This window comes from Maniola hyperantus, chromosome 26, assembly GCF_902806685.2.
Source record: "Maniola hyperantus chromosome 26, iAphHyp1.2, whole genome shotgun sequence".
In the NCBI taxonomy this organism is placed as follows: Eukaryota; Metazoa; Arthropoda; class Insecta; order Lepidoptera; family Nymphalidae; genus Maniola; species Maniola hyperantus.
In genome coordinates this window covers 2,035,018-2,057,185 of record NC_048561.1, presented here as the reverse complement: position 1 = coordinate 2,057,185, position 22,168 = coordinate 2,035,018, and the positions used below count along the sequence as shown (strand labels likewise).

At 41.1% G+C, this 22,168-nt stretch overlaps 1 protein-coding gene across 4 annotated transcripts in view; it reads left to right on the top strand.

Moving 5' to 3' along the window:
- The window catches only part of fbl (pantothenate kinase 3 fbl), an 83,862-nt gene that overhangs the window by 14,016 nt on the left and 47,678 nt on the right, over positions 1-22,168 (top strand). For 2 of the 4 annotated variants that reach the window (XM_034982260.2, XM_034982261.2), the window contains 10 exons: positions 3,910-3,980; positions 7,280-7,389; positions 10,688-10,866; positions 12,064-12,237; positions 12,994-13,125; positions 14,016-14,167; positions 15,582-15,758; positions 16,947-17,082; positions 17,820-17,935; positions 19,106-21,415. In XM_034982260.2, coding sequence (XP_034838151.1) covers positions 3,910-3,980; positions 7,280-7,389; positions 10,688-10,866; positions 12,064-12,237; positions 12,994-13,125; positions 14,016-14,167; positions 15,582-15,758; positions 16,947-17,082; positions 17,820-17,935; positions 19,106-19,220 — 1,362 coding nt within the window. In that variant the 3' untranslated portion in view covers positions 19,221-21,415. Of the gene's footprint in view, positions 1-3,909; positions 3,981-7,276; positions 7,390-10,687; positions 10,867-12,063; positions 12,238-12,993; positions 13,126-14,015; positions 14,168-15,581; positions 15,759-16,946; positions 17,083-17,819; positions 17,936-19,105; positions 21,416-22,168 lie in introns of all 4 variants that reach the window. The other 2 variants (XM_034982257.2, XM_034982258.2) reach the window with 1 other exon arrangement.

Sequence of the window (22,168 nt, the reverse complement as noted above, 5' to 3'; positions counted from 1 at the left end):
TTGGACATTGGCAAATTACAGCCTACCATACAACTTATTCTTTTTATTAATAAGACTAATAATACCTTATTACTATAGAAATAAAGCATAAATTCGCTTGATTTCTGTGAGATTGCTAATTAATTTATTGTTACAGTCTAAGGTCGAACTATCGTACTTTTTCAAGGCATTTCTTGATAAGGTACAGCCAGTGGCGTGCAGCTCATAGAGGCATAAACGCACTGCTTACCCTCATTATAATAAGTCTATGCACAGTGTTATATAAATGGCACCAATTCCGTTGTCTTTCTCTAAACTAAATTTAGAAACGACGACGATGCTAAAAAGGGACAGAAAGACTCTAAATTTTAGTACACGCTACAATTAATTTAAACAGTAGGCTCGCGACTGCGCGCTAAAATCACGGGTTTTACCATCTGAAAATTAAATTTAAAACTGTCAAACTGCGTCTGTCCTTTTCATATTACATTAGTAAGAAGAGTACGCGAATACTCTAAAATTAGGTTGTGCTCAGAATCAGTACCAATGTACTACTACAGTACGCGACAGGTCGAGATGTCAATCGGGGTTTGAGAAGGGGGGATGCCCCGCACACTGGTACGTCTCCCGCGCTAGCCCGCACCGGGTTTGCGCGGGGGCTGTGCTGATGTGCGGGGCGTTCCCTCTCGACCTGTCGCGGCCTACAGATGCGGCCCTTTACAACACACACAGACTTCGTCCGCGTGGACTACACAAATTTCAAACCTCTATTTCACCCCCTGAGGGGTGGAATTTTCAATAATCCTTTCTTAGCGGATGCCTACGTCATAATAGCTATCTGCATGCCAAATTTCAGCCCGATCCGTCCAGTAGTTTGAGCTGTGCGTTGATAGATCAGTCAGTCAATCAATCAGTCAGTCACCTTTTTCTTTTATATATTTAGATTAATACAAAACAATATCATATAATTATACATATAAACTTTTAACTTGAATTCTATCTATTGATGAAATCCGCATTAAAATCGGTTGCGTAGTTCAAAAGACCTAAGGGTGAAATCTATAGCGCGCTGTGACTTAGCTTAGACAGAGAGACAGAGTTAAGACAGAGTTAAAACGAGACAGAGCTATATCTCTCACATAAATCTGTCTCGTTTTAACTCAATCTTAAGTCTGAGCAAAGCTAAAGTGCGCTCTATAGATCTCAGCCTAAGAATACAGAGGGACAGACGGACCGGACGGCGGGAAGGGACTTTGTTTTATACTTTGTAGAGATAAGTGCTTTTCCATATATATTCAACTTTTTCACACCAAACCGACATAACTAGTTTGGGCGACATGAGGGAATATAAACAAATAAACACTTCCGTAGTAATTAGATTAGATTTCCGGTATAAAACAGGAATGGTTACTAGGGTGCCATAAGTCATCAAGGTTAACATCAGTACCCTTATTATAAATGCGAAAGTGTGTTTGTTTGTTGGTTTGTTGGTTTATTGGTTTGTTGGTTGGTCCTTCAATCACGTTGCAACGGATTGACGTGATTTTTTGCATGGGTATAGATAAAGACCTGCAGAGTGACATAGGCTACTTTTTATCCCGGAAAATAAAAGAGTTCCCACGGGATTTTTAAAAAACCTAATTCCACGCAGACGAAGTCGCGGGCATCAGCTAGTTATACCATAAATCACTCCCAATCAAAACGTGGACAAAAAATGTATGGCATTCGTGTGATGTGTGTGCCAATTATGTGACGCTGGTATGACACTCTTGACTGATATACAGGGTGTAACCAGAACGCTGGCAAAAACGAAGACAGGTGATAGTACTGATGATTACTGATATGATAAGACAAAAAAAACGCGAAAAATAAATAAATAAATAAAAAATCCAACAATTTTGTAAAAGTTTACGATATATTGCAAATAAAACATCTGACAGACGTAGGTAGGTCACTCGGAGTCAATGCCGTGTCGTAGGCGAGGCATTGGCCCACGTTTTGCACACTATACATTGCGGGTTTGAAAACTACTAAATCACTAAAACTACAAAATGAGACAAATGGTTATTGGTATTGGATTGTGTTTAGGTAGTATAACGCTAAGTTTTTGCTAGCGTTCTGGTTACACCCTGTATAAGTCGACTATCGAGCCTTGACGACCTCAAATGGATCCTATCAAAGAAGAAAGGGTAAATACAAATCATCATCATCATCATCTCAATCGATGAGCACTCAATGATTGCTAGCGTTCTGGTTACATCCTGTATGACTCAGATGTGATAAGTTCTCGACCTTTGACCTTCCTGTTTTATCGTCTGGTTGAATTGATTACCCGCTCACTGAGTGATGACTGATCAGAGGTCTAGGTCACATTATCTCTGCAAAGTTGGCTAGATCTGATCTCTCTCGGTTTGATCTAAGTATATAAAAGGAAAAGGGGACAGACTGACTGGCTGATCTATCAACGCACAGCTCAATCTACTGGACGGATCGGGCTGAATTTTGGCATGCAGATAGTATTTATGATCAGGAGGTGGATCGCCCAATAAATTCAATCTTGATAAATACATAAATATAATTTATTATATTAACAGAAAGACATTACTTTTTCCAACGATAACGATAACTCATAAGTGACAGACTTACAAATATAGAACGCTATTTTATTCTCTCTTCACTTTAGATGTAATGAGTTTACATACAAGTATATCACGTTCTAATAGATAGCTATTATGACGTAGGCATCCGCTAAGAAAGGATTTTTGAAAAATTCTACTAGCTAGTAAAGGATCGATCGTAACGACCAATCGTTTCGTGTGTGAACGGAATTTTTGATGCGGATAGATCGTCACGATTTTCTTAAGATTGATCGATTAAGATCATGAGGATAACATGGGTTTAAAAGAGGTTTCGATGTGACAAATACAGTTTTTAAACTGAATACACATAAGTTTTTCGTAACACCTCGTACGTGCTTTGAGGCTTTATTTTGTTGTTTGTAATGTTTATGGTAATTTTGCAGGTATTTTACATTTTATCTGACGATCATGCTCTATACTAGGTCAGGGATCGCCAACTTTTAAATTAATCCTTCAATGACCTAGGCTAGGCCTTTAGAAGTGTAACTTTACTAATTAGTATAAGAATAATTTCGGGGCCCAAGGTGCTGGAATGGCGACCTCGCACCGGAAAACGCAGCGTTGGAAGACCCCCCACTAGGTGTACGGACGACATCAGACGAGTCGCATGGAGCCGCTGAATGACGGCGGCGCAAGACCGTGGCGTGTGGAAGTCGCTACAAGAGACCTATGTCTAGCAGTGGACGTCTATCGGTTGATGATGATGATAAAAATAATTATTGTATAAACTAGGTGTTGCCCGCGAATTCGTCCGCGTCCCGCGGGAAGTGTCGTTTCCGCTCGCATACAATACACACCCCAACATCGTCCAACACGCAAGAAGTTTCACTTCTTCTTCTTCTTATTTTTTATTTTATTTATTAGGAACACACACAATACATTAATTTAACACAAACTACGACACTTATAGACAAACACAGGCTGATAAATGTATCTATAAAATGTGTACACATAAGTTTTTCGTAACACTTCTTCTTAATTTGCTTTATGGCTTTCAGTAGTGCCACACCGAGCACAATGCACTTCGCCAATGTCACGTAGAAAAGTTTCACTTCAATAACATACTGCGCGATTGCGGAAGAATGACAGCTACAATGTCACGATCGCAATCATCGCTGATTGGTTAACGATCGCTCACTATTGGTTACAATGCATTGTTGCGACAAGAATCACACAAACTCAGCCAATCAGAACAATTGAGATTGTAATAATGATTGATGCAGGTTTTAGACTGCAATCGCCCTGATGGTGGTGGAAGTTTCACTTCACTAACATGGTGTGTTGTCAACAGATGCGCCTGCACCGCTGTGAAGGCTGCCTCGCGGCCTGCCGGCCCGAGCGCGGCGCCAGGAGTCTCGTCAGGTAAACTCCTCACTGATTATGATAGCCTAGTACTTTATTTACAGTAAAAAATCCTTTTTTTCAATTTATTTATTTGTTTACAAATAAATCATCAACCCATCGCCGGCTCATTACAGAGCACGGGTCTACTCTCAGAGTGAGAAGAATTTGGTCATAGTCTAGCATGCTGGCCAAGTGCGGATTGGCAGACTTCACACATCTTAGAGAACATTTATGGAGAACTCTCAGGCAGGGGCGGCTCGTGAGGCGACTCGTAAACTCCTCACTGATTATGATAGAGCCTCAAATCCGAAAGGTCGGCAGTTCAAACCCCACCCGTTGCTCTATTGTCGTATACCCACTCCTAGCACAAGCTTTATGCTTAGTTGGAGGGGAAACGGTAATATTATTCATGATTAGCATGGCTAATATTCTTTAAAAAAAAAGTGGTTCGCCCTGAACTAAGACCTCGCGGTATCCCATATAATTCTCGATAATTTTATAATGTTAACAGCGCCATCTATTAAACATTATAGTAAAGTTGTGTTAAAAATACTGATACCCATTAAAAAGGAAATAATTTCGTTTCTTTACAATATTTATCTAATTTTAGTATTTGTTGTTCAAATACAAGATATAACTGAAATTATACACAAGTTTCAGTTTCTAATATGTAGCCGTTTTCGACATATAGCGTGAATTCAGTCTCCATTTCAAAGCCCCCCCCATATCGTATGGGAGCCCCCCTGAAATAAAGCTTTTTTTAAATGCAATATTCGGCTGAAGGTTATCCAAGGCTTACGTATTATGTTAATTGGATATTTTCCTACTTTTGAATTTGATATATATTATTACTTTATTATAAACTAGAATAAAAATAATGACGTACACTGAAAAAAATATTAAAATCCAACAATAATTTACAAAGTTACAGGCATTTTAATTTTGGAGTGGGAGGGTATTCTATCCCTTTCTCGCAAAACGAGTATGAAACCGCACGAAGCTACTATGGCATTAGTAAGGTGTTGTAGCTGAAGGGTTGATGTAATGGAGAACCAGCTACATATAGTGATGTTTATTTTACACTTTACAATTGATATGTTATGTACAATACAGACGGGCTCGCGAGCTTTATATAATACAATGCTAGAAGATGTTGACGTGACGAGCGGATGATAGGGAATGTGGAATCTTGTAACGTGCGTGACCAGGAGGATTCTCCGCTGCGTTCCAAATTTGAATATTGTTGTGTGGCAGCTGCGAAGTTTTCCTAATAGCTGCCAGCCAAGTAACGGTAGAGGTTGCACCTCTACGGAGTGAGAAACAGAAAAAAAAGAAATATTAAGTAAGGCAAGTATTATATACATAAGAATGAAGGAAAAGAACCCTAAAACTAGAACATGTATTGATAAAAATGAGAAGGCAAATAGGATTGAAAGTTGCCTCAATGTTGAGTCTTCTGTAGCAGTATCTGGTAATGGTGTAATACCTCAGGTCATTGTGTACACAATGACTGGGAGGCAGTACTTAAGACCAGAGAAATAAGCAGTGGACCTGTATGCCTAAGTGACACGGAAAAAAAATAATTACAATAAATGAAGCGTTCGGAGTGCAAAAAGGTTGATGACGGAGGAGACGCATGATGAGCAAATCTTCTTCACGTCGAACCTTGGCAAACTCGCGTCCACACAGACCTGAAGAGAGGTTCTGAGCGCGATAAACTCAGTGAACCTGGAAAAGTGAAAAGGTCGAAGGACTTACGAACGAGTGACATCGTGTCTTAGGCTGCCCAGTGTACTACAGGAACATGTGTGCGGAGGCTATACAGCACTCCACAAAAGCTGCTTCACTTTGAAATAAAAGATGATCCGCAATGCACGGAGGAAGCTTTGCTGAAAACCTTACGAATTGTGGCATGGTCCGTAGGGGTTTGTTGTGAATGGAACCATGGAACGGAGAGATTAGTCCTCTTCATACGTGTAATACTGTTTCTTTATAAATTGCTGAAATTTAAATTGTTATGACAGGAAAATTTTACAAAATACAATGGCAATTATGACATGACAATATAACTAAATAAAATTGTTCTAAAAAAGTAAAACGTCTATAAAAAATTCCCTTTTTAAAATGAAATGATGAGACGTCACTTATTGTCTATATTGTTCATGGAATGTTAATGTTCTTTTTCACTGAATTTGAAAATTACAAAAATACGTCACTCAAAAATAATTTTCACAAAACAAAATGCAATGTCACAAATATTATTGTTAGAAATTGTTTTTCAGCACAGAAGAAATAATGTCCTTATAAAACCTGGATCCCTCCTCAGGGCGCCTTGGATATGTACTCACAAGGCATGCACGTATGAACCTCGCGTCGGGTTCAGGAGGTTGTGTTGTGGTCAGCGATGTAGGACAGGGTAGGTTGCGTAGCGTGCCGCGTCGAGTTAACTGGATTGCGTCCACGAGGGACACCATCTGTGGCGTCCATGTCGAGTCGCAGTCGTAACTCGTAGCTTTCGCGTTCAGAGGGTGCAGCTAATGTGGTCGCACGTCGTTGCTTGTTGCGTTGAGTTGCTTGCACGCTGGAGATGTACGGGAGCAGTGTGCAGGCTCGACCGTAGACGCAGGTACCCAATGTGGCTGATGTGTTCCTCAATGATGGGTCACCAATTATGTAGCTGAAGGGTTGATGTAATGGAGAACCAGCTACATATAGTGATGTTTATTTTACACTTTACAATTGATATGTTATGTACAATACAGACGGGCTCGCGAGCTTTATATAATACAATGCTAGAAGATGTTGACGTGACGAGCGGATGATAGGGAATGTGGAATCTTGTAACGTGCGTGACCAGGAGGATTCTCCGCTGCGTTCCAAATTTGAATATTGTTGTGTGGCAGCTGCGAAGTTTTCCTAATAGCTGCCAGCCAAGTAACGGTAGAGGTTGCACCTCTACAGTGTGACGTCAAACTGCTGTGTCGCTATCTCTGTCTAATCAGAAATGTTTAAATGCTTATAACTTTTTTGTTATTTGATCGATTTAATTAGTTTTTCAGTTTACGCCATTATTTTTATTCTAGTTTATAATAGTCAAATACCCATTAACGTTCAGTAATTCAGAAGTTTTAAGGCTGTGACAGACGGACAGACGGAAGTGCAATTTCACTCAAGTAGACTCGCTTCGCTCAGTCTAGTACTTTATTTGAAGAGAAAATTAATCCGTACTAAAATTATAAATGCCAAAGTGTGTATGGAATGAGTATGGTAGTATGGAAGTATGGATTTCATGCATCTCTTTCTCTCCCAAAAAGCAGCCAACTGAAGAAAGCGAGACGGTCTCCTTACACAGCACCACCTCTGAACATGGAGAAAATCAAAATGGCGGAACCAAAGCCGCCTGCGCCGCCAGACAATAATGCACCACGTATGTATATTGAAAGCAAAACTTTTAATTAACACAAATTTATATAAGCTCGAATGTCAAACGAGTCGCAGGGAGCCGCTGAATGACGGCGCCGGCGGCGGTGCAAGACAGGCGGGTGCGGCAAGTGAGGCGTCTAGGTTAACGGGAAGTACCCTGTAGGTTTCTTGACAGACAGACAACGAAGTATAAGGGTTTCTTTTTTTTAATAGGGTTTTTTTGGTACGGAACCCTTAAAAAATTAAAATGTGTTCATGAACAAAGAATTAGTATTTTCAACTTTCAAATAAGATCAATATACTTTCCGACAAGAGCAACCGCAGAGTTTCTTGCTGGTTCTTCTCGGTAGGAAAGGCATTCCGAACCAGTGGTAGATGCATCCGACTATTTGAAAGTACTTGTAAAAGTTTATTCGAATAAAAAAGATTTTTATTTATTTATTTACCAAGTGAAAGGGCTTTTTCTAAAACACATTTTTATGCATAACTAGCTTATGCTCGCGACTTCGTCCGCATGGACTACACTAATTTCAAACCCCTATTTCACCCCCTTAGAGGTTGAATTTTCAAAAATCCTTTCTTAGCGGATGCCTACGTCATAATAGCTATCTTCTTGCCAAATTTCAGCCCGATCCGCCCAGTAGTTTGAGCTGTGCGTTGATAGATCAGTCAGTCAGTCAGTCACCCTTTCCTTTTATATACTTAGATTATGCATAATAGTTTTTTTAATAAGAATATTAGCCATGTTAAATGACTAATATTCCCCTTTCCTCTCCAACTAAGTGTCAAGCTTGTGCTAGGAGTAGGTACGACAATAGTGCAACGGGCGGAGTTTGAACCGTTGACCTTTCGGTTTTCAGTCCACTCCTGTACCCGTTGAGCTATTGAGGCTCTAAGTTGTTGATTAAACGTGCAAAATGTCAAAAAAATACGACTGTAGCACGGAACCCTCGGTGCGCGAGTCCGACTCGCACTTGGCCGGTCTTTTGTTATTCTTTGACCCGTGCATCTATTTAACTTAGATTCAAGTAAGGAAAATAAATCGTAGTAGGTACGTCACGCTTGCGTCACTACATATCGATAATCAAATCCGTTAAGTGCAACTCGGACTCGCACACGAAGTGTTCCGTACCATCGTACAAGAAATAACACTTTTAAATCTAAATCCATACTAATATTATAAATGCGAAAGTGTGTCTGTCTGTCTGCTAGCTTTTCACGCCTCAACCGTTCAACCGATTTTGACGAAATTTGGTACAGAGGTAGCTTGCAACCCGGGGAAGGACATGGCTACTTTTTATCCTGGAAAAATTAAGAGTTCCTACAGGATTTTTAAAAACCTAAATCCACGCGTACGAAGTCGCGGGCATCATCTAGTATTATATAAAAGGAAAAGGTGACTGACTGACTAACTGATCTATCAACGCACAGCTCAAACTATGGAATCGGGCTGAAATTTGGGAAAAAAATAAAAGACTTTTTATTTATTTTTAATTTTCATGGCAGTCATTTTGAAATTTTTATTATTTGTTTTTATAGCGGCAATAGAATTACACATTCTGTAAAAAATTCGACTCTACCTATTACGGTTCACGAGATATAGCCCACTGACAGACAGACAGACGGACGGATGGACAACGGAGTCTTAGTAATAGGGCCCGTTTTTACCCTATGGGTCATCATCATCATCAACCGATAGACGTCAACTGCTGGACATAGGTCTCTTGTAGGGACTTCCACACGCCACGGTCTTGAGCCGCCGCCATCCAGCGGCTCCCTGCGACTCGTCTGATGTCTGTCCACCTAGTGGGGGGTCTTCCAACGCTGCGTCTTCCGGTGCTAGGTCGCCATTCCTTGAGATCCCAACCCCTGACGTGCTTTTTACGGTTCCGTACAAGGGGTACGGGTACGGAACCCTAAATAGCACGTCATTGGATTTCTAAAGGAAACATAATTTAGTTGAATCGGTTATCCTTTACTTAGTCGCACCTCTTCGCGAATAGCTCTTGTTAGGTGTTTGAATTATTAATAATATTATGTAACAAAGTTATTAATAAAGTGTTATTTTTATGAGACTAACGTTAAGTCATGTAATTCTATAAAAAGGATGATAATTTTTTAGTGTAAATCTACTAAAAAAGGTGTTTGAATTGTATGCGAAATCTATAAATAAAATTATGTTTTGCGTGTAGGCAAAAAGCTCGCAAATCTTCGTGTGTTTAGTTTTTTTCTGTTTGTTAGTAATTATTTCTGATGCGCATGATTTAAAAATCTGCAAACTAATTTCAACCTATAAGGTAAAAAGAATGTATTTTTTACTTCCTGCTACAATAATTATACTTATATGTTTAAGTAAATAAATATCACTTGCTTTAACGGTGACGGAGAACATCGTGAGGAAACCTGCATGCCTGAGAGTTCTCCATAATGTTCTCAAAGGCGTTTGAAGTCTGCCAATCCAGCGTGGTAGACTATGGCCAAAATCTTTTGAGCCGGCGATGGGTTAATGATGATGACCACATAAATCACTGCCCATATTATAGATGCGAAAGTGTGTTTGTTGGTTTGTCCTTCAATCATTGGAAAAATGGATCGATATGATTTTTGCATGGGTATACTTTTTATCCCGGAAATTCAAAAAGTTCCCACGGGATTTTTAGAACTAAATCCATGTTGAAAGAAGTCGCGAGCAATAATTAAAGCTAGGAAATATTTTTCTAAGCTTAGGAATTGTAAGAAAACCTTGATTGAATCATCATCATCATCAACCGATAGACGTCCACTGCTGGCCATAGGTCTCTTGTAGGGACTTCCACACGCCACGGTCTTGCGCCGCCGCCATCCAGCGGCTTCCTGCAACTCGTCTGATGTTGTCCGTCTTCCGGTGCGAGGTCGCCATTCCAGCACCTTGGGACCCCAACGTCTATCGTTTGTACGAACTATGTGCCTTGTCCATTGCCACTTCAGCTTCGCAACCCGTTGAGCTATGTCGGTTACTCTAGTTCTCCTACGGATCTCCTCATTTCTTCATTGATCACGTAGAGAAACTCCGCACATAGCTCTCTCCATCGCCCGCTGAGTGACTCTGAGCTTTCTTATGAGGCCCATAGTTAGCGACCATGTCTCAAATAGTTCTTATCAATTCAATGCACCGACGATATAAAGAGGCTGGCGGGAAGTGGCTGGATGAGGAAGGCTGAGGACAAGGTGTGGTGGCGCTCTTTAGGGAAGGCCTATGTCCAACAGTGGCGTCCACAGGCTGATGATGATGATGAATTCAATAGTTCTTAACACCTTTCCAGCGATGCCGTGGTTCGGCATGGACATCGGTGGTACACTGACCAAGCTGGTGTACTTCGAGCCTCGGGAGACCAACCGCAGGGAGCTAGACAAAGAGACAGAGATACTGAAGAACATACGGAGGTATCTCACGAGGAACTCCGCGTACGGGAAGACTGGGAGACGGGATGTACATTTACAGGTAACTTCTTTGATTTATTATGCCCTGGTATGTCCCGCAAATTGCTAGTGAGCTTATCCGCCATTTTAGTGACGTCACACTAGACTGAAGTTTCTAAGTATATTTTTATTTCGGCTGACGTCAAAATGACGTCATTTCGATGTTAATGAGACATGGTTCCAGCGCAATAGCAATTTGCGGGACTTATACTTATGGACTACATATTGTGATCTCCAGTTTGCTGTGTTTCTAGTACTTAGGCTTATTCGTTTGTACACCAACCTCAACAAGTCTCGCTGTCCTTTTCTATGGGCAATATTGTGAAAAGGACAGCACTAGTTTTGGTCTGGTAGAGTAGTTTGGAAATCTTTAGTACACTGAGCAAAATAGTGTACTTCTAGCTAGACAAAGAGACCGAGATCTGAAGAACATACGGAGGTATCTCACGAGGAACTCCGCGTATGGGAAGACTGGGAGACGGGATGTACATTTACAGATAACTCTTTTGCTTTACGGTGCCCTGGTACTTATGGACTACATATTGTGATCTCCTCCAGTTTCATGTGTTTCTAGTGCCTAGGCTTTTTTTTAATAAAAATGGCGAGCAAACGAGCAGGCGGGTCACCTGATGTTAAGTGATTACCGCCGCCCATGAACATTTGCAGCACCAGAGGAATCGCCGATGCGTTGCCGGCCTTTCAGGAATTTGTTGGTCCGCCCCTTGAATAACCCCATGGTGTAATCTAAAGGGAACACCGCCGAAGGGAGTTGATTCCACAGTTTGCCTCATTTTGTGGTTTTATTGATTTAGTATTTTTTCAAACCCGCATTGTATAGCGTGCAAAACTCGGTTCAATGCCCCGCCTACGACGTGGCATTGACTCCGAGTGGCCTTCCTACGCATCGTTCGTAAACCATGTTTAATATATATATTTATGTATATATTATAAGATATTTATGTAGTTTATTAGATTCTAGTACCGTAGACCTATTCCACTTCTTGATACGCCTCACTCACAACCTTGAATGGGAAGCTGGAAGAAATCTCTGTTTAGAGATAAGCATTTCCGATGTAACTTAATTTATTATTACTTTGTAACTACAATTTTTGGTACATGAATAATAAAAATAAATAAATAAATGTTTTATTTGCAATATATCGTAAATTCTTCAACTCGCACTTCACCGGTTTTTAATCGGAAAACTACCTCTTTTCAGATGGAAAATGTAACAATTCGAGGGAGACGCGGCACCCTACATTTCATTCGTTTCCCCACGAGCGAAGTGGGCGCATTTCTGCAATTGGCTCGATCCAAGGGCATGGCGACTCTAGTTAACACAATATACGCGACAGGCGGCGGCGCGTACAAGTTTGAAGTCGACTTTATTAAGGTAAGACCGAAAAAGAACAAGCCCTCATTATGCAGGCAATAAAGAGAAAGAAGATCTTAATTGTGCGTACAAGTTTGAAGTCGACTTTACTAAGGTAATACAGAGAAAGAACAAACATACAGCTCTTTTGTTTTATTATGCCCTGGTACTTATGGATGCGACAGGTTTATTTCACTACGTATTGTGATCTCCCTTCTTGCTGTGTTCCTAGTACTTTAATAGCTATATATGCTGTCCTTAATAGGATGTTCTGAAAGGTGTGTGAAGTCTGCCAATCCGCACTTGGCCAGCGTAGTAGACAATGGCCAAACCGAGGAGACCCGTGCTCTGCAGTTAGCCGGCCATGGGTTGATCTTGATGTACCAGGAGTCCTTAAGTTATACAATGGCCTTTATAATGGGGAGTGCTCTGAAGAGCTTTTTGGCCTCATTCCACCCTCATTTTTCTACAACCGCACCGCGCGCCACCGTAAGGAATTTCACCCTCACCACCTGGGTGTCTGGTGCACTTAGACCGTCCGCTGTGCCAGATCCTTCTTTCCACGCACATGCAAACTGGAACCAACTCCCATCCCACTAGATTACAACATGGGCTTATTCAAGGGGCGGACCAACAAATTCCTGAAAGGCCGGCAACGCATCGGCGGTTCCTCTATTGCTGCAAATGTTCATAGATGGCGGTAATCACTTAACATCAGATGACCTGCCTGCTCGCTATCTCTATAAAAAAAATACAAGATATTTCTGTTGTCACCAGGAAGTGAACATGAACCTGTCGAAGCTGGACGAGCTCGACGCGCTTATAGCTGGCGTGCTGTTCGTAGATTCCATGAACCCCCAGGAGTGCTACTACTGGGCACCCCCAGAGTCTATTACCAGTCAAGACACGGTGAGTAAAAATTGACAGCACTGAATAAACCACTTTAAAACCAGCACAATAAATTCCATTTTACTGTGAGGTTATACACTTCAGTACTCGAAATCTATCATCCTTGTCGATGTAACCAAACTGGTATATTTCTTGGCAGTTAAATAGTCGCGTCTGACCTACGATGCAAATGCGAGCTCGTGCAGGTATTGTTCCACGCGCTCGTGTACTGTGTACGGATGTTACACTCGCACTAATGCAGATGGCGAATGCTGGACGCAGCGCGCGGGCTGATGTGCGCCCCGCTGACGCCTAAAAAATGCTATTGCGACGCGTCTTGCGATTAACTTCAAGAACAACTATTTAATAAGCGTCGTTTCAGCACCATAGGTGAGGACGGGAAGAACACACTGGAATGCCGGTATGGTGCTGAAACGTGGACACTAACAAACGGCCTTGTCCACAAATCCAAAGTCGCTCAGCGAGCTATGGAGAGGGCTATGTTAGGAGTTTCCTTGAGGGACAAGATCCGAAATGAGGAGATCCGCAGGAGAACCAAGGTCACTGACATAGCCCAAACTATTAGCAAGCTGAAGTGGCAATGGGCAGGTCACGCCTGTCGTAGAGGCGATGGCCGTTGGAGCCGGAAAGTCCTTGAGTGGAGACCGCGTTTAAGCAAGCGTAGTGTGGGACGCCCTCCAGCACGATGGACCGACGATATAAAGAGGCTGGCGGGAAGTGGCTGGATGAGGAAGGCTGAGGACCGGGTGTGGTGGCGCTCTTTAGGGAAGGCCTATGTCCAACAGTGGACGTCCACAGGCTGATGATGATGATGATGATGATGATACTAAGTGTTACTTACTGACATCTCGCTTGCTCATACTAAAAACGTGTATTGCCATCTCTTTCAGCCGCCCTACCTAGAAGCCTCCCTGAGCCAATACGTCAGAAAACCCTTCGACTTCTCGAACCCTTACCCGTTCCTGCTGGTCAACATCGGCAGTGGGGTTTCCATGCTGGTGGTCAACGCTCCCAATGACTACTACAGAGTTAGTGGTACGAGGTGAGGAAAATCCGAATCCTGACTGACCGAGTGACTGACTGACTGACTGATCTATCAACGCACAGCTCAAACCACTGGACGGATCAGGCTGAAATTTTGCATTCATTACATTCGCTAAGAAAGGATTATTGAAAATTCAACCTCTAAGGAGGTAAAATAGGGGTACCCTTGAAATTTTGTGTACTTAGTCCACGCGGACGACGTCGCGGGCATAAGCTAAGTAGTATCTAAATATATAAAAAGAAAAGGTGACTGACTGACTGAATGACTGACTGACTCACTGATCTATCAAGCTAAAACTACTGGACGGATCGGGCTGAAATTTTGCATTTAGATAGCTATTATGACGTAGGCATCCGCTAAGAAAGGATTTTTGAAAATTCAACCCCTAACTGGGTGAAATAGGGGTTTGAAATTTGTGTAGTCCACGCGGACGAAGTCGCGAGCATAAGCTAGTGAGTTAATAAAACTTAATGGTTTCCGTACATATTTTTTTGGTATATTCGAGTGCATTTTGAAAAACAATTATCTATATATATAAAAGGAAAAGGTGACTGACTGACTGACTGACTGACTGACTGACTGATCTATCAACGCACAGCTCAAACTACTGGACGGATCGGGCTGAAATTTGGAATGCAGATAGCTATTATGACGTAGGCATCCGCTAAGAAAGGATATTTGAAAATTCAACTCCTAAGGGGGTGAAATAGGGGTTTGAAATTTTGTAGTCCACGCGGACGAAGTCGCGAGCATAAGCTAGTAAAAAATAATACACAAGTTTAAAAAATCAATTAAAAGTGTGCTCTTAAAAAATGCATATTATACAGTGGAAGAATAAATGTAAATGATAAGAAAGCTTGGAATTGACTCGCTCCAGCAATGCACGGGGCTGCAATTGCTTGTACAGTATGGTATAATAATATTGTAAATTGAAATCACTTGAAAAGAGCAACCGCCGAGTTTCTCGCTGGTTCTTCTCGGTAAGAACGGCATTTATTCTATTCTAATTATTGGCTGAGAAAAAATCCTTTTAAAATTGGTTTTTATTGTTATTTTGTAACGCATGTGTACTAGGATTGCATAAAAGAGCTATGCAAAAACTAGTTGCACTAGGCAGCATCCTCCAGCCTACGTCAGGGAACCTTCATTTTTATTATAGAACGTACTAAAACTGCATAAAAAACGATTTTAGAGGCAAGTATACTAGGATTGCATATTTTAAAAGAGCTTAGAGGCAAAATCGAGCTTTCTCGAAGCATCCATGAGTCAGAAAGGGTCAGAAAACACTTAAAGTGCTTTAGGTAAGCTCATAAGTTCTCTTGACTGTACCACACTTATAACGGTAAATAACAAATAACTCTACTTAAGCCCTGACTCTACAAACCCTACATCTTGGTTTTTTTTTTTTCAGTCTTGGCGGTGGTACATTCCTAGGGCTGTGCTGTCTTCTGGCGGGCTGCAGCAGTTTCGAAGAGGCTATAGCGTTAGCGGCGGCGGGGGACAATACCACCGTCGATAAACTAGTGCGGGACATCTATGGGGGGGACTACGAGAGGTTCGGCCTAAGGGGGGACTTGGTGGCTAGCAGGTGAGATACCTTTGCATTTATGATTGCCTGGTACTTTTTGTGTACATATTTCAAGATAATTTTGATCACCCATCTCGTTTCTGACTTATGAAAACGCTACTTGACCTTTACAAGCGTTTCAATGGTTCGGTCACCCATCCAATTTTCAATGGGGTTGTTGCTTAACCAGCCCAATCGCTTACAAAGAGGCTATAGCGTTAGCGGCGGCGGGGGACAATACCACCGTCGATAAACTAGTGCGGGACATCTATGGGGGGGACTACGAGAGGTTCGGCCTGAGGGGGGACTTGGTGGCGAGCAGGTGAGATACCTTTGCATTTATGTTTGCCTGGTACTTTTTGTGTACTTACATCAAGATAAGTGTATTTTTTTTGGTCCATCCATCCCCGTTTCTGACTTATGAAAACTCTACTTGACCTTTACAAGCGTTTCAATGGTTCGGTCACCCATCCAATTTTCAATGGGGTCATTGTTGCTTAACCAGCCCAATTGCTTGCTTACAAAGAGGCTATAGCGCTACACCAATGTCAATAAACTGCTGCGGGACCTCTAAGGGGTTCCGTACCCGAAGGACGTGCCAATGGGACCCTAGTCTTTCGCTATTGGTTCGTCCTTTTTATCGTCTTTTGTTTGTCTGTCTGTCAGCGGGCTGTACCTTGTGAACTGTAATAGGTAGGGCGGTGAAATTTTCACAAAGTGACATAACTACAAATACAGTGCAACAAGGGTCTCTTGGCACTTGAATGACATTGACAGGGGGGCGCTGTTGGAGAACAAAGGCTTAGAATATTCAAACAAGAACAAAGGGGACACTTGACGGCAACGTTAGTTCCGATTTTTGCCACGCGCCAACATAGCTTTGTCGCACTGTAATAATGGCACCGATTCCGTTGTCTTTCTCTAAACTATATTTAGAGTATATCTGCATCCTTTTCTTTTTAACAATGCTAAAAAGGGACAGAACATGAACTTTACATTTAAAGACTCTAAATTTTAGTGCACGATACAAATTCAAACAGTAGGCTCGCGACTGTGCGCTAAAATCACGGGTTTTACATCTAAAAATTAAATTTAAAACCGTCAAACTGCGTCCGTCCTTTTCATATAACATTTGTAAGAAGAGTATGCGAATACTCTTAAATAGGGTTGTGCTCAGAATCAGTACCAATATTGTGTTTTTGTTCTCAGTTTCGGCCATATGTGTTCCGCGGAGCGTCGGGCCAAAGTATCCCGGGAAGACCTCGCGCGGGCCACATTAGTGACAATAACCAACAATATCGGCTCCATCGCGCGGCTGTGTGCGTCCAACGAGCGGCTAGAGCGGGTGAGACAAGACGAGCGAAGCGAGCGCATTTTTTAGTGTTTTAATTTTTAATTTTATTGAACCACCTAAATTCTAGGTGCTAAGTTATCATATAATTGAAATTACCTTGGTTAGTTTACTCTGTGTTGCTATCCAAATAAATTCTAATGAAACAAGACGTCGTATTTCGTATGCATTATTTTCCCCGACATTATATATATATATATATATATGTCGGGAATAGGCCTGCCTGCTTTCATGACGATGAGGATGATGATGATGATTGACACGGATAAGTCAGGATAACAACATATTAGATTAACCGAGCCTTCGTGGGCGCACTTGCAATATTCTCGCACTACGAGAAACAACACAGACTACCCTCATTTATTATGAGTCATGACAACAACGTCTCCTATGACTAGACAACCCTAAGTAACACTACCTAGATCCCTACCTACACCGGCTCCTCCATCCCCATACCGGTCCCAGACCAACCAACTAACTAACCTACCTCAACCAACTGAAACCACATTAGGTTACCTACAACAACAATAATGAAAACTACAGCATGACACCCCGTGTCTATTGAGGACCGCCTCTGGCCGGAGCCAAACGAATAATAATCGTGACACACTGCGCGTCCGATTTTATAGTCTCAACGACGGTGGGGACGATTACGTAATTTTAAATGAGTAATTTGTTTACAACCAAAGATGGCGCTGCCGTCATATAGATAGATAAATATGTTTCCTCAGGTGGTGTTCTGCGGCAACTTCCTGCGCGTGAACCCACTGTCCATGAAGCTGCTGTCCTACGCCATGTCCTACTGGTCCCGCGGGGCTCTCAAAGCGCTGTTCTTGGAGCACGAGGGGTAAGATCACATTGAAAATCAAATAATTTATTCAAATAGGTAATAAATTACACTTTTTGATGGTCGGTTGTTGCATTTGTAAGATGATATAGTGGATAATTCCGTTGTACATAGGCCCCGATTCTCTAGTCTCTCTCTAAACTAAATTTAGATTATCTGCATCCTTTTCTTTTTACTAATGTTAAAAAAGGAACGGAACATGACTTTCACATTTAAAGACTCTAAATTTTAGTGCACCATACAAATTTAAACAGTAGGTTCGCGAGTGCGTGCTAAAATCACGAGTTTTACCATCTAAAAATTAAATTTAAAACTGTCAAACTGTGTCTGTCCTTTTCATATTACATTAGTAAAAAGAGCATGCGAATACTCTAAAATTAGGTTGTGCTCAGAATTAGCCACACTATCTCTAAACTAAACTAAAATGGCACGTCTAAATCTGTTGTTATCCCTTTCATAATATTATTATTATTATTTTTATTATTATTTAATTAGAACGGCCATAAAGGCCATTACACTAATTAAACTACGAGTACAAACTAACATAAACATACTTACAAAAATTGTTAAAATTATACATTTTCACAAAAGTGCAAGATCTGACCCATGAGGTCAGCCCATGTGTCAGCAAATATGTCACAGCGAGGGGACTCCTTCAGCAGTGCTATATTGCTTGGCGGAAAAGGATAGCACTAGATTTAGACCTGTTAATATAGTTTAGTTCAGAGATTGTGTACAAGAGAATCGGCCCCATAGTGAGTGATAATTTTTAAGTGAACTTAAAAACTGAAGCTACGAGGGTTCCAAACGTGCCCAATTCTGTATATACAATATATAGTTTTTATTACTTCGCCCCGATTCTCTAGTCTCTCTCTAAACTAAATTTAGAGTATCTGCATCCTTTTCTTTTTACTAATGCTAAAAAAGGAACGGAACATGACTTTCACATTTAAAGACTCTAAATTTTAGTGCACAATACAAATTTAAACAATAGCTTCACTCACGAGTGCGTGCTAAAATCACGGGTTTTACCATCTAAAAATTAAATTTAGAACTGTCAAACTGTGTCTGTCCTTTTCATATTACATTAGTAAGAAGAGCATGCGAATACTCTAAAATTAGGTTGTGCTCAGAATCAGTGCCATTATATTGTTTTATTGTTTTGTGCAGTTACTTCGGCGCGGTAGGCTGCCTCCTCCACTACGACAGCGCGAACCACAAGCCGGAGAAGCCGCCGCCCACAGCGCCCGGGGCGCCGCCCGAGCCCAGCACCGCAGACAGATAATGCTGCGTTTTCCGCACACTATTGTCTTTTTTGTATATAGCGAGTACCTTTTGACATAATTGGTCTGCCCACTTCATTATTTACTATCTAATGCCCGCGACTTCGTCTGCGTGGAATTTAAGTTTTTTTTTTTAATCCCGTGAGAACTCTTCGATTTTCCGGGATAATAAGTAGTCTATGTCACTCTCCAGGTCTTGATCTATACCCATGCAAGAAATCACGTCGATCCGTTGCTCCGTTGTGACGTGATTGAAGGACAAACCAACAAACAAACACACTTTCCAGCTGACCAGGCCAGCTGAGGCCCGCGCTTCTCACGGATGCAATGTAGATAAAATGTGGTGTCAGTGAACTGAAACTGAACCCAAAGTCAGTCAGCTTTCCATCAGCACCCTTATTATAAATGCAAAAGTGTGTTTGTTTGTTAGTTTGTTGATTTGATGGTTTGTCCTTCAATCACGTCGCAACGGAGCAAACGTGATTTTTTGCATGGGTACAGTTTGAGACCTGGAGAGTGACATAGGCAGTGGCGTGCAGGTCATAGAGGCATAAATGCACTGCTTACCCCAGTTGCAATAGCTCAATGCATATTTTTCATTATGACCTGCCAGTAAACAGGTTCCTACCTAACTAATGCCTACCCTGGCTTCAAACACTGTGCACGCCACTGGACATAGGTTACTTTTATCCCGAAACATCAAAGAGTTCCCGAGGGATTTTGAAAAAGTAAATCCACGCGGACGAAGTCGCGGGCATCAGCTAGTAATGATAATAATTGTGCCAAATGGGACTAGCTATGTGAACAAAGGCATTACGTTTTACCAGTTTGCATTGACGCTACTTTTTGTATATTTAGTTATATGTTTTACTGTTATATGACGTGATATAGGGGACCGTCCATTAATTACGTCACTTAAATGACACTACAATACAAAAGCAATGTTAGAGGGATCAGGATGGTGCTTCCTTCATACAAACGTAAAAGGGTAATTGGGTATTTGACTCCAATTTTTTTATTACTTTATTAACTAGAATAAAAAAATGACGTAAACTGAAAAAACTAATTAAATCGATCAAATAACAAAAAAGTTATAAGCATTTAATTATTTCTGATTAGACAGAGATAGCGATATAGCATTTTGACGTCACACCTTACTAATGCATAGTATGCATAGTAGCTTCGTGCGGTTTCATACAAATTTTCGTTTTGCGAGAAAGGGATAGAATACTCTCCCACTCCAAAATTAAAATGCCTGTAACTTTGTAAATCTTTGTTGGATTTTAATATTTTTTTCAGCGTACGTCATCATTTTTATCCTAGTTTATAATAAAGTAATAATATTTGTCAAATTCAAAAGTAGGCAAATACCCAATTCTCAATAATGTAAAAATTTAAAAAAAAAGAAATTGTAATTTTTTTGGCATGTTATACAAATCTTACACCCGGCTGTACTCATGTGTTTAGTCGACGTTAGCCCGACTAGTTTCGCGAGTTAGTTTTTTTTTCGGCGTCATCAACCGACGGTCCCAGAGAGAAAGGGGGTGTTTTTAAGGGGGAATGGATTATTTATTTTAAGCCCCGTTCTTTATAGAAATTAATTAAGAATCACAGAATTTGTAATCATAGAAGATCAGTACGGCCGGTTCCACAGATGATACTTCCTCTATGGACGGTTCGCTTATGCGCCACCTGTCGGGATAAATTGGCAAAATTGGGAAAATAAATGACACTTTGCCTTGGTGTTAACTGCAACAGTTACCATTTCTATTGTCTTACATAAAATTCTGTGGTTCAAATGGTGACGTCACATTTTTTTTTTTAATAATATACAATAATCGGAGTTATGGGCGTTTTAAATAATTAAATATCACTTGCTTTAACGGTGAAGGAAAACATCGTGAGGAAACCTGCATGCCTGAGAGTTCTCCATAATGTTCTCAAAGGTGTGTGAAGTCTGCCAACCGCACATGGCCAGCGACTATGCTCAAAACCCCTCTCACGCTGGGAGGAGACCCGTGCTCTGTAGTGAGCCGGTAATGGGTTGATCATGGTGATAATGATGATGATAAAGTAACTTTTTAGACCAACCAACCAAAAATATATGTAGTAATAAAATGGCGTGACTTATAGCGGTATTTTATGGGGCTAGAATTCATTATTAAAGAGAAAATGAATGCGGGAAAATATTTTTTATGTTAAAAAATTTAAAAATATTTGTCGTTCATGGATTGTGACGTCATTAATCACCTTCCGTTTAAAATCATGATTTTTTAAATTATTCTCTTTAATAGTAAATTCTAGCCCCATGAACTATCGCTGTACAAAAAATCACGTCATTTTATTACCACAGTCCAAGACTATATTCCATGTTTGAGACTATATTTGAGATGATGACCTCCCTGGCGCAGTGGTGAGCGCTGTGGTCTTAATAGTGGGAGGTCCCGGGTTCGATTCCTGGCAGGGGTTTGGAATTTTATAATTTTTAAATTTCTGGTCTGGTCTGGTGGGAGGCTTCGGCCGTGGCTAGTTACCACCCTACCGGCAAAGCCGTGCCGCTAAGCGATTTAGCGTTCCGGTACAATGCCGTGTAGATACCAAAGGGGTATGGGTTTAATAAAAACTGCCATACCCCTTCCAGGTTAGCCCGCTATCATCTTAGACTGCATCATCACTTACCACCAGGTGAGATTGCAGTCAAGGGCTAACTTGTGTCTAAAAAAAAAAAAATTACTTAACATGGTTTTTTGTTGGGTTTGAGTGACCGGAAAAAAATGTGGCGTCACATACCAAACTAGGCACAAAGTTTATTTTTGTTGTAGGCGTTATTTATAGAGAAACGTAGCGTTCCACGCGACAGTGTGTGTGATGGTAGCTTTATACGCGACGAAGATTCTGCGGCACTGCGTTGTGACGTGTTGCAAGACATGTGATGACACGTGTGACGTAA